We start from the raw sequence: 12,521 nt of genomic DNA, 5'->3' as shown, positions 1-12,521 counted from the left end.
TCGTCCGCTGGCTGTTGCGCAGAGGCTTAAACCCCGACGTCAGGAACAACGCGGACAGCACGCCGCTGCACTCCGCCGCGGGCGCCGGCCGTCTCGAGGTGATAGAGACGTTGCTCGTCGACGGCGGCGCGGACGCGTCGGCGAAGAACGGCCTCGAGGAGACCCCGAGAGACGTCGCGCTCGCGCGGCGCGAGGGCGGCGGCGACGCGATCGCCGCGGCGATCGATCTGCACTCGCGCGTCGGCGCCTTGCTCGGGTTTGGCGCGGAAAACCTCGCGAGCGAGGCGCCGATGAAGCTGATGCGCGCGACGCTGCAGCTCACCGGGATTGAAAAGTATCGGTCCTTCGCGGAGAAGTCCGAGGTCGTGAACGCGGTGAAGGAGTACTTGGGGACGCTGCCCGCGCGCGTAGTCCCGGAGACGGAGGACGGGAAGTGGTTGCCGATGCCGAGCCTGCTGAAGGCGGCGCAGGCGCAGGCGCAGGCGCAGGCGCAGGCGCCGGCGGAGTCGCCGCCGCCGGAGGTTGTCGCGCCCGCGTCCCCGTCGCCGCGGGAGACGCCCACTCGCGACGCCGACGACGGCAGCAGCAGTAGCAGCGACGACGGAGAGACGAACAACGCGAAGTTCGCGAAGATGGCGGTCGAGGCGAAGGAGAAGGGCAACGCCGCGTTCGCGTCCGGGGATTACGCCAAGGCCGCGAAGCAGTTCACGATGGCGATTCGGTTCGATAAGACCAACCACGTCCTGTTCAGCAACCGGTCGGCGGCGTACAGCGGGTGCGGGAAGTACGAGGAGGCGCTCGCGGACGCGAACCGGTGCGTGAAGATGGCGCCGAAGTGGGGGAAAGGGTACGGACGCAAGGGCGCGGCGCTGACCGGTTTGGGGCAGGGCGGCGAGGCGGTGAAAGCGTACCTCGCCGGCCTCGCGATCGAGCCCGACGGCGAAGCCTTGCGCGCCGGTCTCGCGGATGCGAAAGCCGCGATTCGAAGCGCGCAGGACCGGTACAAGGAGATGTGGGGTAAGGACGTCCCGCAACAGACCGCGACGGAGGCGGCGTGAGCGCAGCGGCGGTTCATATTCCATCCAGCGACGCGAACGGACGCGACGAACGAACGGAACGACGACGAGAAGAAGCTACGCGGTGTTTGTTAAAAGCAGAGCTAATCAAATCATTCAGGGCCGTTCTATACAAGCGAACGTCGGGGTGGAGTTGAAAGGCGTCAGTTGGCGTTGAAAGGCGTCGAGGACGGGGATTGAAACCGTGGGGTGGGCGCAGAGAGACGCCGGCAAAAGTCCTTAAGAAACGGCGTTCACCACGCGAATGCGGTCGTATGGGAACCAGTGTATAGAACGCACCTCATTCAGACGAAGTTGCTGTCCGCGTCCGGCTCGAGCCCGCCGCCGTCTCGCGGCCACAACAGCGCGAGCATCACCCCCGCGAGCGCGATGCTCCCGCCGACGTAGTCCCCAACGTCCGGCTTGAACCCGTCCAGCGCGTACCCTGAGCGACGAGACGGACGGTCAGGACCCGAGCGCGAACTCGCGAACGCGAGCGGAGAGAGAAAGCGAAGCCGTCGGAGATGACGACAGAAAGAAGGTCGACGCGCGCGCACCCCACACGTAGCTGAGGACGATGAAGAACCCTCCGTAGACCGCGTACAGCCGCCCGAAGTCGTCTATCGGCTGCAGCGTCGGGATGAACCCGTACACGACGAGCATCCAGCACCCCACCGCGGCCCAGTACCACGGTTTCCCCTGCGAGGGCGCGAGCGATTTGATGAGAACGACTGATTGATTCCGTGATGAGAAGCGAAACGCGGACGCACCTCTCGCACGGCCTGCCACACGAGCCACCCGCCGCCGACCTCTAAGAACCCGGCGATGATGAACAGCGAGATGGACAACGCCGCGACGGACGCGGTCCACTCCGCCATCTCGGCGCCGCGGGGGGGTCCCCGCGCGCCGCGGACCGACGACGCGCAGAAATTTTTTGCTCCTTCGGTGCCGAAATTCCGCGTCCGAAAAGCGTAGTACGTACGACGTGCGCCACGCTCTGAGTCTTTGCCTGTGCGGATTTGAAATCTCTCGTCTCGGCCAATCACCGGCCGCTCGTCTGCAGTTAATCGTGGCTCGCTGTCCGTCCGCTCTCTCCCGTCGCTTTTCTCCTCGGCAGCCGTGCTGCCAACACGCCGCGACGGCGCGACCGCATCTGGGCACTTCGTCGCGCGCGCGAGCTTCTGCGTCGCACCTCGCGCGTTCGCTCGTCTCGCGTACGTATCTAAGATGGCCGCGATGGCGCTCGCCGGCGGCATCGCGCTCCACGCGCGCGCGGGCGCGCCGTCTCCGGCGCGGAGGGGACGGATGAAGATGACGACGACGACGACGAGCGCGAAGCTCGGAGGTGCGCCTCGCCCTCGAAAACCCGCCGTCGCCGGCGCTCGGACGACGCGCGACGCGCGCGCCGTCCGACGCCGCACCCCGCGCGAACCGATCGCGCGCGCGCGTTCGTCGCCCGACGCGCGTCGTCGTCGCGGCGCGACGCGCGCGCTGTCCTCGCGCGCGCGTCCGCGCGCGCGTCCGCGTCGACGGCGCTCCACGGCGTTCGCTCGCGCCCGCATCGTCTTTATATTCTCTTCTTATCGCTTCCCGACGCGCGACCGAGGAGCGCTTCCCATCGACGCGCTCGTCCCGCGGCCGCGAACTCACGCGTTTCGCGTCTCCCCCGACCCGTCCGTCGTCTCCATCGCACAGGCGCGCGCGTATCGGCGCGCCCGTCGCTCGGCGGCGACCGCGGCGCGCTGATGCGACTCTCGTGTGACGTCACGCGTCGGCGCGTCACACCGACGACGCGCGCGGCGATCACCGCGCCGGAGCCGGAGCAATCCACCGCCGGCGTGTGGCGACGCATCGTCGACGACGGGCAAGCGCACGCGTCCGAGCTCTGGGCGTCCGTCAACTCCGCCGCCGCCGCCGCGGCCAAGGGCACGTGGGAAGGCATCAAACCCGTGAAAAAAGTCCTCTGGTCGGACGTCCTCTACTCCCCGAAGCGCGAGGCGTTCCTTCGCAAGTGGATGCCCACGGACATCACGTACGCGTCCTTCATCGGCGCCATGCACGCCGGCTGCCTCCTCGCGCCGTTCACGTTCACCTGGAGCGCGTTCAACTGCTTCCTCGTGATGTACTTCATCACCGGATGCTTAGGCATCACGCTGTCGTACCACCGCCAGCTGTCGCACAAGTCGTTCACGACGCCCAAGTGGCTGGAGTACGCGCTCGCGTACTGCGGCGCGATGGCGGTCCAGGGCGACCCGCTCGAGTGGGCGTCGTCGCACCGCCACCACCACCAGCACTGCGACACGCCGAAGGACCCGCACACGCCGTACGAAGGGTTTTGGTGGTCGCACTGCGGGTGGCTGCTGGACAACGAGGCGACGTTGAAGCGCGTCGGCGATCGCAGCAACGCGAAGGAGCTCGCGGAGCAGCCGTTTTATCAGTTCATGGAGAAGACGTACATGTGGCACGTCCTCGCGTGGGCGCTCGCGTTTTACGCGATCGGCGGGTTGCCGTGGCTGGTGTGGGGTTTCTGCGTGAGGACGTGTTGGGTGTATCACATCACGTGGGCGGTGAATAGCGTCGCGCACGTGTGGGGTTCGCAGACGTTCAACACCGGGGATCTGTCACGGAACAACTGGTGGATCGGCGTGTTAGCGTTCGGGGAGGGGTGGCACAACAACCATCACGCGTTTGAGTTCAGCGCGAGGCACGGGTTGGAGTGGTGGCAAATCGACATGACGTGGTGGTGCGTCTGCGTCTTGAAGTTTTTGGGACTCGCGGACAAGGTGAAGCTTCCGAGCGAGAAGCAGATGGATCGCATCCGCATCCAGGCGGCGTGAGCGAGCGGCCTGGTGCGAGGAAGAGGAGACTGGACCGGAGGAGGGCGTCTACGAGTAAGACGAAGGAGATTTTTTCGCGCGCGCGCGACGTCGCGTTTTTTTACGCGTCACCGCGCGCCGCCGCCGCGACGGCAAAGCCGACGCGGCTTTTACAACAATACCCTATAATACTGCCGAAATACTACAACTAACATTGTTCGGCACTGCGAAGAGACGACAACTGAGGGGTCGCGTCATCGCCCGCGCCCGCCGCGCCCGCGCCCGCCGCGCCCGCGCCCGGTGTTAAATTTATCGGCGTCGCGCGCGCCCTTGCCGCCGCTGCGCCGCCGCCCGTCCTCCCGTCGCGTCCGCGCCATCACGTCCGACTCCCTCGCGCCGAAGGACACCTTATCCTGGTAACGCAGCTCGATTGGCGCGTCTTTTCTTCCCGCGGGCGTCCTTCCCGCCGGATCGATATCGTCGTCATCGTCGTCGCCGCCGTCGTCGTCGTCGTCGTCGGACGACGCGTCGTCTTCTTCGTCCTCCGAGTCGCGCCACGCCCCCCCCCCCACGACGCCGTCCTCCGGCGGCTCGAACCGCCACAGGTCCACCTCGATGTCCACCGCGTCTCTCCTGTGATGCGAATACACCCTCGGGAGCTCGTACCGCAGCTCCGCGAGCACCTCCGCGGACTTTGCGCGCAAGACGACGAGCGCGTGTCTCTCCACGTGCGCGCGCGTGGACGACTTGTGCAAGCTGTACACCGCGCCGCCCCGCCGCGTCACGCCGAGCGCGGCGCGCAGGAACCCCATGTCCGCGCCCTTGCGTCGCGTCCCGAACGGTGGGTTCATCACGACCGTGTCCGCGCGCAGCGCGCGGTTCGGATCGGACGCGTCCGACGACGACGGCGTCGCGGTCTCCAGATCCTCCTCCTCCTCCTCCTCCTCCTCCTCGCGCCGTCCGCGCGCGCTCCACGCGTCGACGTCGCGCGGGACCTTCCCCAACCTGAGCTCGATCTCGATCGGCGGGTCGAACGCGTCGCAGTTCTCGCGCGCGAGCTCGATCGCGGCGGGGTCCACGTCCACGCCGACGACGCGCTTCGCGCCCATCATCGACGCCGCGATGCCGAGGACGCCGCCGCCGACGCCCAGGTCGACGACGACGCGGCCGTCGACGTCGTCGCGCTCGGCCGCGGCGTGGAGGACGCACGCGGCGAGATGCGCGCCCGTGGGGTACTGCTCCAGGTGCACGTTGGGGTCGCGGAACGGCTCGATGTCCTGAAGAAGCGACTCGAGGTGTTTGAGCTTCATGGGTGGGAGGCCCCCGCGGAGGCAGGGGCGACGGACGGATGGATGGTTGAGTGATGACTCTGACGCCGCGCCGAGTTGCTTTTTCGTCGAAGAGCGACCTGACCGCGCGAGCCGACCGAGCCGACCTCGAAAACTTCGGTCTTGGGCCGCGGCTTTTAACCTGTGCGGGAACCGACCGGTTTTTCGACAGGGTGGGGAAAAAGAACCCCGCTTCGTACGCGCGGGAAACTACTCGTACACGTACTCTAACTGTTTGCACGTGCGATCGCAGGGCGTCGAAGGCTTCTTCCGAAAAGAAGGAAAAAGACGACTGAAGAACGAAAACGCGAGAGGCGTTTCTGTCCTCGAATTTCGGGGACGTAGTACGCCGAAAACTACTCCCCCGAACCAATTGCGCATACGAAAACCTAGAGGGAGCTCGACCGGCGTTTTTTCCCGCTCTCCAGCGAAAGAAACAAGTCAGCGGCGCGGCCGCACCGCGGGCGTCACATTCGAGCGCGCAGCGCACAAGAAACGCACGACAAGCTACTCAACATGAGCGCTAAGGTTGAAGGACCCGCCATCGGGATCGACCTCGGAACGACGTACTCCTGCGTCGGCGTGTGGCAGCACGACCGGTGCGTCCTCCGGCCGTCGCGCGCGCGCTCGGGATTTTTCCGCCGAAACGCCGAGATCGCGCGGATCCCGCCGCCAAGAATCACGCGCGACGCGCGCGCGATCGCGCGCGCGATCGCGCGCGCGCGGCGCGACTCGACCGCGGCGGATCCCCGATTCCGTTTCCATCGTCGCCTTTGAGTCGATCCTCCGCGCGCGGTCGCGTCGGAAACGCGCGGCCGCGGCGTATCGCGCGCGTTCCGTCCGCGACGCGACGCGCGACATCATCTTCTTCGTTCTTCTCCCGCCGACGCGGCCCGACGACTGACCCGCTCGCCTCCCTCCCTCCCTCCCTCTCCCTCCAGCGTCGAGATCATCGCGAACGACCAGGGCAACAGGACGACGCCGTCCTATGTCGCGTTCACGGACAGCGAGCGCCTCATCGGCGACGCCGCGAAGAACCAGGCGCGTCTCGCCCCCGCACTCACCGAACGATGACGTCTTTTCGTCGTCTCGCGTTTGCTTCGCGACCGCGCGTCTTCTTTTTCTCTCCATCCTCTCTCTTCGAGCGACCGATCGATCGCCTCCGCCTTCCCCATCGAACCCGACGCTGACGCCCTCCCCCGCCCCGCCTTCATCCTCCTCCCCCTCCATAACCATCGCCGCAGACGGCGCAAAACCCGAAGAACACCGTCTTCGACGCGAAGCGCCTCATCGGCCGCAAGTTTTCAGACCCGCAGGTGCAAGCGGATGCCAAAGATTTCTCCTTCGCGCTCGTCGCGGGCGAGGCGGAGAAGCCCATGGTCCAGGTTGAGTTCCACGGCGAGACGAAGACGTTCTCCGCGGAGGAGATCTCGTCGATGATCCTCACCAAGATGAAGGAGATCGCGGAGGCGTACCTCGGCAAGGAGATCAAGAACGCGGTGGTCACGGTCCCCGCCTACTTCAACGACTCCCAACGTCAGGCGACCAAAGACGCCGCCGTCATCGCGGGCATCAACTGCATGCGCATCATCAACGAGCCCACCGCGGCCGCGATCGCTTACGGCCTCGACAAGAAGAACGACAACGGCGGCGCGGAGAGGAACGTCCTCATCTTTGACCTCGGCGGCGGCACCTTTGACGTCTCGCTCCTCACCATCGAGGAGGGCATCTTCGAGGTCAAGGCGACGGCGGGCGACACGCACCTCGGCGGCGAGGACTTCGACCAGCGCATGATGAACCACTTCGTGCAGGAGTTCAAGCGCAAGCACAAGAAGGACCTCACCGGCAACGCGCGCGCGCTCCGCCGCCTTCGCACCGCGTGCGAGCGCGCGAAGCGCACGTTGTCCTCCACCGCGCAGACGTCCATCGAGATCGACTCGATGTTCGAGGGCATCGACTTTTACACCTCCATCACGCGCGCGAGGTTCGAGGAGCTCAACATGGACCTCTTCCGCAAGTGCATGGAGCCCGTGGAGAAGTGCCTCCGCGACTCCAAGATGGACAAGTCCTCCGTGCACGAGATCGTGCTCGTCGGCGGCTCCACGCGCATCCCCAAGGTGCAGTCGCTCCTCAGCGATTTCTTCAACGGCAAGGAGCTGTGCAAGTCCATCAACCCGGACGAGGCGGTGGCGTACGGCGCCGCGGTCCAGGCCGCGATCCTCAGCGGCGAGGGCAACGAGAAGGTCCAGGACCTCCTCCTCCTCGACGTCTCCCCGCTATCCATGGGCCTCGAGACTGTCGGCGGCGTCATGACGGTGCTCATCCCGCGCAACACCACCATCCCCACCAAGAAGGAGCAGGTGTTCTCCACGTACTCCGACAACCAGCCGGGCGTGCTCATCCAGGTGTTCGAGGGCGAGCGCTCGAGGACGAAGGATAACAACCTCCTCGGGAAGTTTGAGCTGCAGGGGATCCCCCCGGCGCCGCGCGGCGTGCCGCAGATCAACGTCTGCTTCGACATTGACGCCAACGGCATCCTCAACGTCTCCGCGGAGGACAAGTCCACGGGCCAGAAGAACAAGATCACGATCACGAACGATAAGGGTCGCCTCAGCAAGGAGGAGATCGAGCGCATGGTCCAGGAAGCGGAGAAGTACAAGGCTGAGGACGAGGAGCACAAGAAGAAGATCGAGGCGAAGAACGGCTTGGAAAACTACGCGTACAACATGAAGAACACGATGAACGACGAAAACGTCGGCGGCAAGATCGATCCGGACGACAAGACGAAGATCATGACCGCGGTGGAGGAGACGATCGCGTGGTTGGACGGGAACCAGACCGCGGAGGTGGACGAGTTCGAGGACAAGATGAAGGAGCTCGAGGGTTTGTGCAACCCGATCATCTCGAAGATGTACCAGGCTGGCGGCGGCGCGCCCCCGGGCGCGGGCGGCATGCCGGACTTCGGCGCCGGCGCCGAGGGCGCCGAGGGCGGCGGCGCGGCGCCGGGTCCGAAGATCGAGGAGGTGGATTAATCCGTCGTCAGTCTTTTGCGACGCGACGCGACGCGCTTCGCTTCCGACGCGAGGAGGGGGGCTTTTTACCACGTGATGAGACTGTTTTTGCGATTGATTTTTTTAGGAGACGACGAACGATCTCGTTTGTGATCGAACACAGCAGGGCGTCGGCGCGGCGGGGCACGCGCCTCGACGCGCCGACCCCTACGCACGCATAATACGAACAATGACGCACGCCTCGCTCTTCTCTCTCGCGCTCTCGTCGTAGATTCGAATCGTCATCCGTCGCGCCGCCGCGGCGCGGCGACTGAAAAAGTCACCAGTAGTGCAAAATTCATCGCCGTTCAAACGAACGTTCCCCCGCGGCGCGACAGCTGCCGTGACTGAAATCTCGCGTCGTCGCCCGCGCGCCGCGGGAGCGCCGAGGCGGCAGTAGCGACCGCGCGACGCGAGCGACACGCGGCACGGACGCGTCGCGACGCTCGTGAGGGAGGATCGCACGTCGCGCGTGAGGTGATTCGCGCGTTCGTCTCGCGGCCTCGACGCGCGCGAGTTCGCGCTCTCGAACGCGACGGGACGGGTAGTCGTTGTCGCGTCCGTTAGTAAAAAGTCGTTGCGCGCGGACGCGACGCGGGGATCGCGTCCGGGGAGCGCGGCGGGCGTCATGTCCGCGCCGATGTCGTTCCAGAAGGAAGCAGCGTACGTTCCTCGCGCGTCCCCGTCCCGAAATCGATCGACGGCGGCGGCTCCCGCGCGCGACGCGCGCGTCGTCGCGTCCGGGGAGGCTCGTGCCACGAATGCCGTCCTCGCGGTCGTCGGCGTCGCGGACGCGCGCGCGGCGCCCCTCTCGCGCTCGCGCTCGCGCGTCCGCGATCGCTCGTAACGCGGTGGATCATCCGCGTCGACCTTCGCATCCCTCGCCGCGGCTCGCACCCCGCCGCCCGCCGCCGTCGTCGCCCCTCGAGCGCCCTCTCTCGCCGCGTCCGCGCCCGTCCCCGGATCTCAATCAAATCTTTCCCACCCTCGCGACGACGACGACGAAACAGGTGGGAGTTTTGCGCTCCGCACTACTACGACTTCGAAGCCGGGGACGCGACGGACGCGAACCCGGACGCGTGGTTCGAGACCGCGCACACGAAAGGCTTATCCACGCCCGCGCGCGTCGTCGCGAAGACGCCCGCGCCCGCGCCCGCGGCGTCGCGAGCCGCTGAGGACGACAAGGAAAACGACGTGGCGACCGCCGCCGCCGCCGCCGCCGACGCCGACGCGCGAGCGAAGACCCCGGCGTCGTCTGCGCGCCGCGCGCCTCCGAAGAGCATCCTGAAGAGCGCGGGGGGGAAGAAGACCCCGGACCGCCGCGCGCTGACGCCGTCGAACGGCGCGAGCGGCGCCGCCGTCGTCGCGGGGAAGACGCCGGCGACGACGAGGAGCGCGGCGAAGAAAGCGACGACGACGACGACGACGCCCGCGGAGGATCCCGAGGCGACGTGGGCGGCGGCAGAAACCGCGCGGCGGCGGACGAGGACCCCGCGCGCCGCGAGCGGGAGCGGGAGGAAGACGCCGGTGACGTACGGCCGCCGCGCGAAGACGCCGGCGACGACGACCTCCCCGGAGGAGGAGGAGGAGACGGGCGCGGGCGCGGGGACGGAGGACGTCGACATGATGGACGTCGACGCGCCGGAGCCGGAGGCGAAGGCGCCGACGCCCGAGACCGCGACGTCGACGAAGAAGAAGTCTACCGCGAAGAAGAAGAAGGTCGTGATCATGCTGACGCCGCCGGTGGAGGCGACGACGACGACGACGAAGACGACGACGCCGGTCGGGACGAGATCCTCTCCGCGAAGAGCCGCCGCGGCCAAAGCCGCGGCGGCGATCGCGGCGACGGCGAAGACGCCGCGCGCCGCCGCGACCGCGGCTTCGACGACGCCGACGACGACGACGACGACGAGCGCGACAAAGTCGTCGATAACGCCGATGACCATCGCGCCCGCGGTGTCGACGTCGTCGTCGAAGACCCCGCGCGCGTCGCCGCGGCTCGCGGCGATGGCCGCCGCCGGCGGCGGCGGGGGCGTCGCGCTCGGACCGGTGCGCGGCGACGCGGCGACGAAGACGCCGAGCCGCCTCGCGTCGTCCTCCACGACGAAGACCTCGACCTCGACGACGACGACGACGGAGGAGGAGGCGGGGCCGCTCGTCGAGCCGCCACTCCCCGTCCTCGCGCCGCGCCCGCGACGGAAAGGCCTCACCGGCGGCGGCGCCGTCAGGGTTCTCGTGGATCCGTCGCGCGTGCCGGGCGCGGCGGAGCCGGAGCCGGAACACTCCCCGCAGCCGATGATGGAGGCGACGATGGAGACTGCAGAGGAGACCTCGCCGGAAGAAGAAGAAGAAGAAGGGCCCGAGCCGGCGCGTAAACGCCCGCGCGAAATCGCGGAGGCGCCACCGCCCGCGTGCGTCCCCAAGAAATCTGTCGTCGCACGGTCGTCCGCGTCCGCGCGAACCGCCGGGCCGGGACCGCGCGTCAAGCCGATCACGGTGCCCAAGTCTCCCGCGATTTCGAAACCGAACAAGCGCGCGCGCGTGGGGAAAACCACCGAGGAGCTCGCGTTTGAAAAAGCGCAGGCGGAGGGCGCCGCGGAGAAGCGCGCGATGGCGCTCGCGGCGAAGCGCGCGGCGCGAGCGAGCGGCAGAGGCGGCGGGCGCGTGCGGCCGAAGCCGCTGACGCGACCGGTCGCGCCGGCGTTGTCGTCGCGAACGCACGCGATGACGACGAGGACGCAAGGTACGGGGGAAGAAGCGAGCCCGTACAAGTCCATCGCGGAGAGGTGCCACGGGTTCACGACGAAATCCCTTCGCGGGGTGGACGAAGCGCGCGGCGGCGCGGGCGCGGGCGCGGCGACGACGTCGCGAGGTCAGGCGAAAGAGAGGCCGCTGACGCGGCCGGTGTCCCCCGCCATCACGCGCGCGATTCGCGCGCGCGGCCCGCCGCAAAAGTCCTCGGAGGAGCTCGAGCTCGAGCAAATCGCCGCGCGTAAAAAATTCAAAGCGCGTCCGCTGAAGCGTTCCGTGCTTCTCGGCGCGGGCGACGCCGCCGCGAAGACCGCGGCGGCGGCGGCGGCGAAGCTCGCGGCGAAAGAGCGCGCGGACGCGGACCGCGCGAGAGGACCGATGGCGAAGACGCTGGGTCGGACGCGCGGCGCCGAGAAGGAGGCGGAGGAGGCTGAGATGAAAACGCGCGACACGAAGCGACGCAAGGCGTGCGAGGAGGAGAACGGCGGGTGGAACGCGTGCGCGCCGGCGACGGTCCCGGAGTCGCCGAACTTGACGACGTCGCGACGCGCGGTTCGATGGGGCGCGGTGAATCAGCTCGCGTGCGAGGCGCAGGCGGCGCCGTCCGCGGAGCCGTCCTCGCGAAAGACCAACAAGCGCTGGACCGGGGAGCTCACCGCCTTTGAGCCGTTCGATCTGTGCACGGAGAAACGCGGCGCGTACGCGGAGCGCGTCCTGGAGCGCACGGTCGCGGAGGAGGAAGCGAGAGCCGCGGAGCGCCGACGCTTCGAGGCGACGCCCGCGCCGCCGTCGACGCTCAAGGCGCCGCGGCCGTCGACGCGCGCGTTTGAAGCGCAGAAGCCGCTCACGACGTTTCAGCCCTTCAACCTCCGCGGCGAGGCGCTTCACGAGTACGAGAAGCGACGCGAGAGCGCGCGCCGCGCGGACGAGGACGCCGCGGCGAAGGCGAAGACGGAGTTCCACGCGAGGGCGATTCCCACGACGCACTTCAACCCGATGTTCGAGCTCGAGGCGTCGGCGACGCCGTTGACGACGCCGATGGAAAACGTCGCGCGCAACGCGGAGACGCGAGCCAAGTCGCGAGCGGCGTTCGACGAGAAGATGGCGCGGAAGCACGCGGAGGAGGAGCGCGAGAGAGAGGCGAAAAAGGCGGCGGAGGCGGAGGAGGAGGCGCGGCTCCGCGCGGAGTTTCGAAAGAGCACGGTCTTCGTCGCGCGGCCGATGCCGGATTACGGCGAGCTCGCGGGCGTCGGCGTGGGACCGACGGAGGAGCGGGCGCTGACGTTTCCGCAGTCGCCGACGTTCGTGTCGAAGCGCAGGGCTGCCGCGGAGAGAGAGGCGGCGATGAAGGCGAGGCGCGGTGGGAGTTTGCTGCGATCGGGCGCGGGGCGCGTGCTGATTTGATTCAAACGGGGGTTGGGACGGGATGGATGGGAGGAGGGGGGCGGACGCGACGCGATGATGACGACTCGTGTAGTCGACGACGCGTTTGCGTCATTCAACGAACGCGACAAGACTCGT

At 67.8% G+C, this 12,521-nt stretch overlaps 6 protein-coding genes across 6 annotated transcripts; 3 read left to right on the top strand and 3 right to left on the bottom strand.

The window, feature by feature from the left end:
* On the bottom strand, positions 1-1,082 carry MICPUCDRAFT_66346 (uncharacterized protein; the record flags this gene model as incomplete). The annotated part of the gene is made up of 1 exon (XM_003064008.1): positions 1-1,082. The coding sequence occupies one exon, from the start codon at positions 1,080-1,082 to the stop codon at positions 27-29; it is 1,056 nt and encodes a 351-aa protein (XP_003064054.1). The 3' UTR covers positions 1-26.
* Positions 1,083-1,360: 278 nt separating this feature from the next.
* Positions 1,361-1,933, bottom strand: MICPUCDRAFT_23124 (uncharacterized protein; the record flags this gene model as incomplete). The annotated part of the gene is made up of 3 exons (XM_003064007.1): positions 1,361-1,500; positions 1,613-1,754; positions 1,826-1,933. The coding sequence occupies 3 exons, from the start codon at positions 1,931-1,933 to the stop codon at positions 1,361-1,363; spliced, it is 390 nt and encodes a 129-aa protein (XP_003064053.1).
* Positions 1,934-3,007: 1,074 nt separating this feature from the next.
* Positions 3,008-3,874, top strand: MICPUCDRAFT_4458 (uncharacterized protein; the record flags this gene model as incomplete). The annotated part of the gene is made up of 1 exon (XM_003064194.1): positions 3,008-3,874. A coding segment is annotated over one exon (867 nt), but the record flags the coding sequence as incomplete, so codon positions are not given.
* Positions 3,875-4,449: 575 nt separating this feature from the next.
* MICPUCDRAFT_7426 (uncharacterized protein) lies at positions 4,450-5,181 on the bottom strand (the record flags this gene model as incomplete). The annotated part of the gene is made up of 2 exons (XM_003064006.1): positions 4,450-4,788; positions 4,867-5,181. Coding segments are annotated over 2 exons (654 nt in total), but the record flags the coding sequence as incomplete, so codon positions are not given.
* A 500-nt stretch (positions 5,182-5,681) lies between these two features.
* On the top strand, positions 5,682-8,440 carry HSP70G (heat shock protein 70kDa). Its single transcript, XM_003064193.1, has 3 exons — positions 5,682-5,798; positions 6,141-6,240; positions 6,444-8,440. Exons 1-3 carry the CDS (start codon positions 5,716-5,718, stop codon positions 8,229-8,231), a joined length of 1,971 nt encoding a protein of 656 aa, XP_003064239.1. The 5' UTR covers positions 5,682-5,715; the 3' UTR covers positions 8,232-8,440.
* A 437-nt stretch (positions 8,441-8,877) lies between these two features.
* MICPUCDRAFT_43287 (uncharacterized protein) lies at positions 8,878-12,404 on the top strand (the record flags this gene model as incomplete). Its single annotated transcript, XM_003064192.1, has 2 exons — positions 8,878-8,912; positions 9,260-12,404. 2 exons carry the CDS (start codon positions 8,878-8,880, stop codon positions 12,402-12,404), a joined length of 3,180 nt encoding a protein of 1,059 aa, XP_003064238.1.
* Positions 12,405-12,521: the final 117 nt, after the last annotated feature.

This window comes from Micromonas pusilla (assembly GCF_000151265.4).
Source record: "Micromonas pusilla CCMP1545 genomic scaffold MICPUCscaffold_16, whole genome shotgun sequence".
Lineage (NCBI taxonomy): Eukaryota > Viridiplantae > Chlorophyta > Mamiellophyceae > Mamiellales > Mamiellaceae > Micromonas > Micromonas pusilla.
Note: the sequence above shows the minus strand (reverse complement) of the source record. Positions and strands in the feature narration are given on the sequence as shown.

Coding starts and splice junctions, on each gene's coding strand:
- HSP70G (XM_003064193.1), top strand. CDS start 5,716: ATGAGCGCTAAGGTTGAAGGACCCGCCATCGGGATCGACCTCGGAACG. Junction 5,799..6,140: donor GGCGTGTGGCAGCACGACCG/GTGCGTCCTCCG, acceptor CTCTCCCTCCAG/CGTCGAGATCATCGCGAACG. Junction 6,241..6,443: donor GCGACGCCGCGAAGAACCAG/GCGCGTCTCGCC, acceptor CCATCGCCGCAG/ACGGCGCAAAACCCGAAGAA.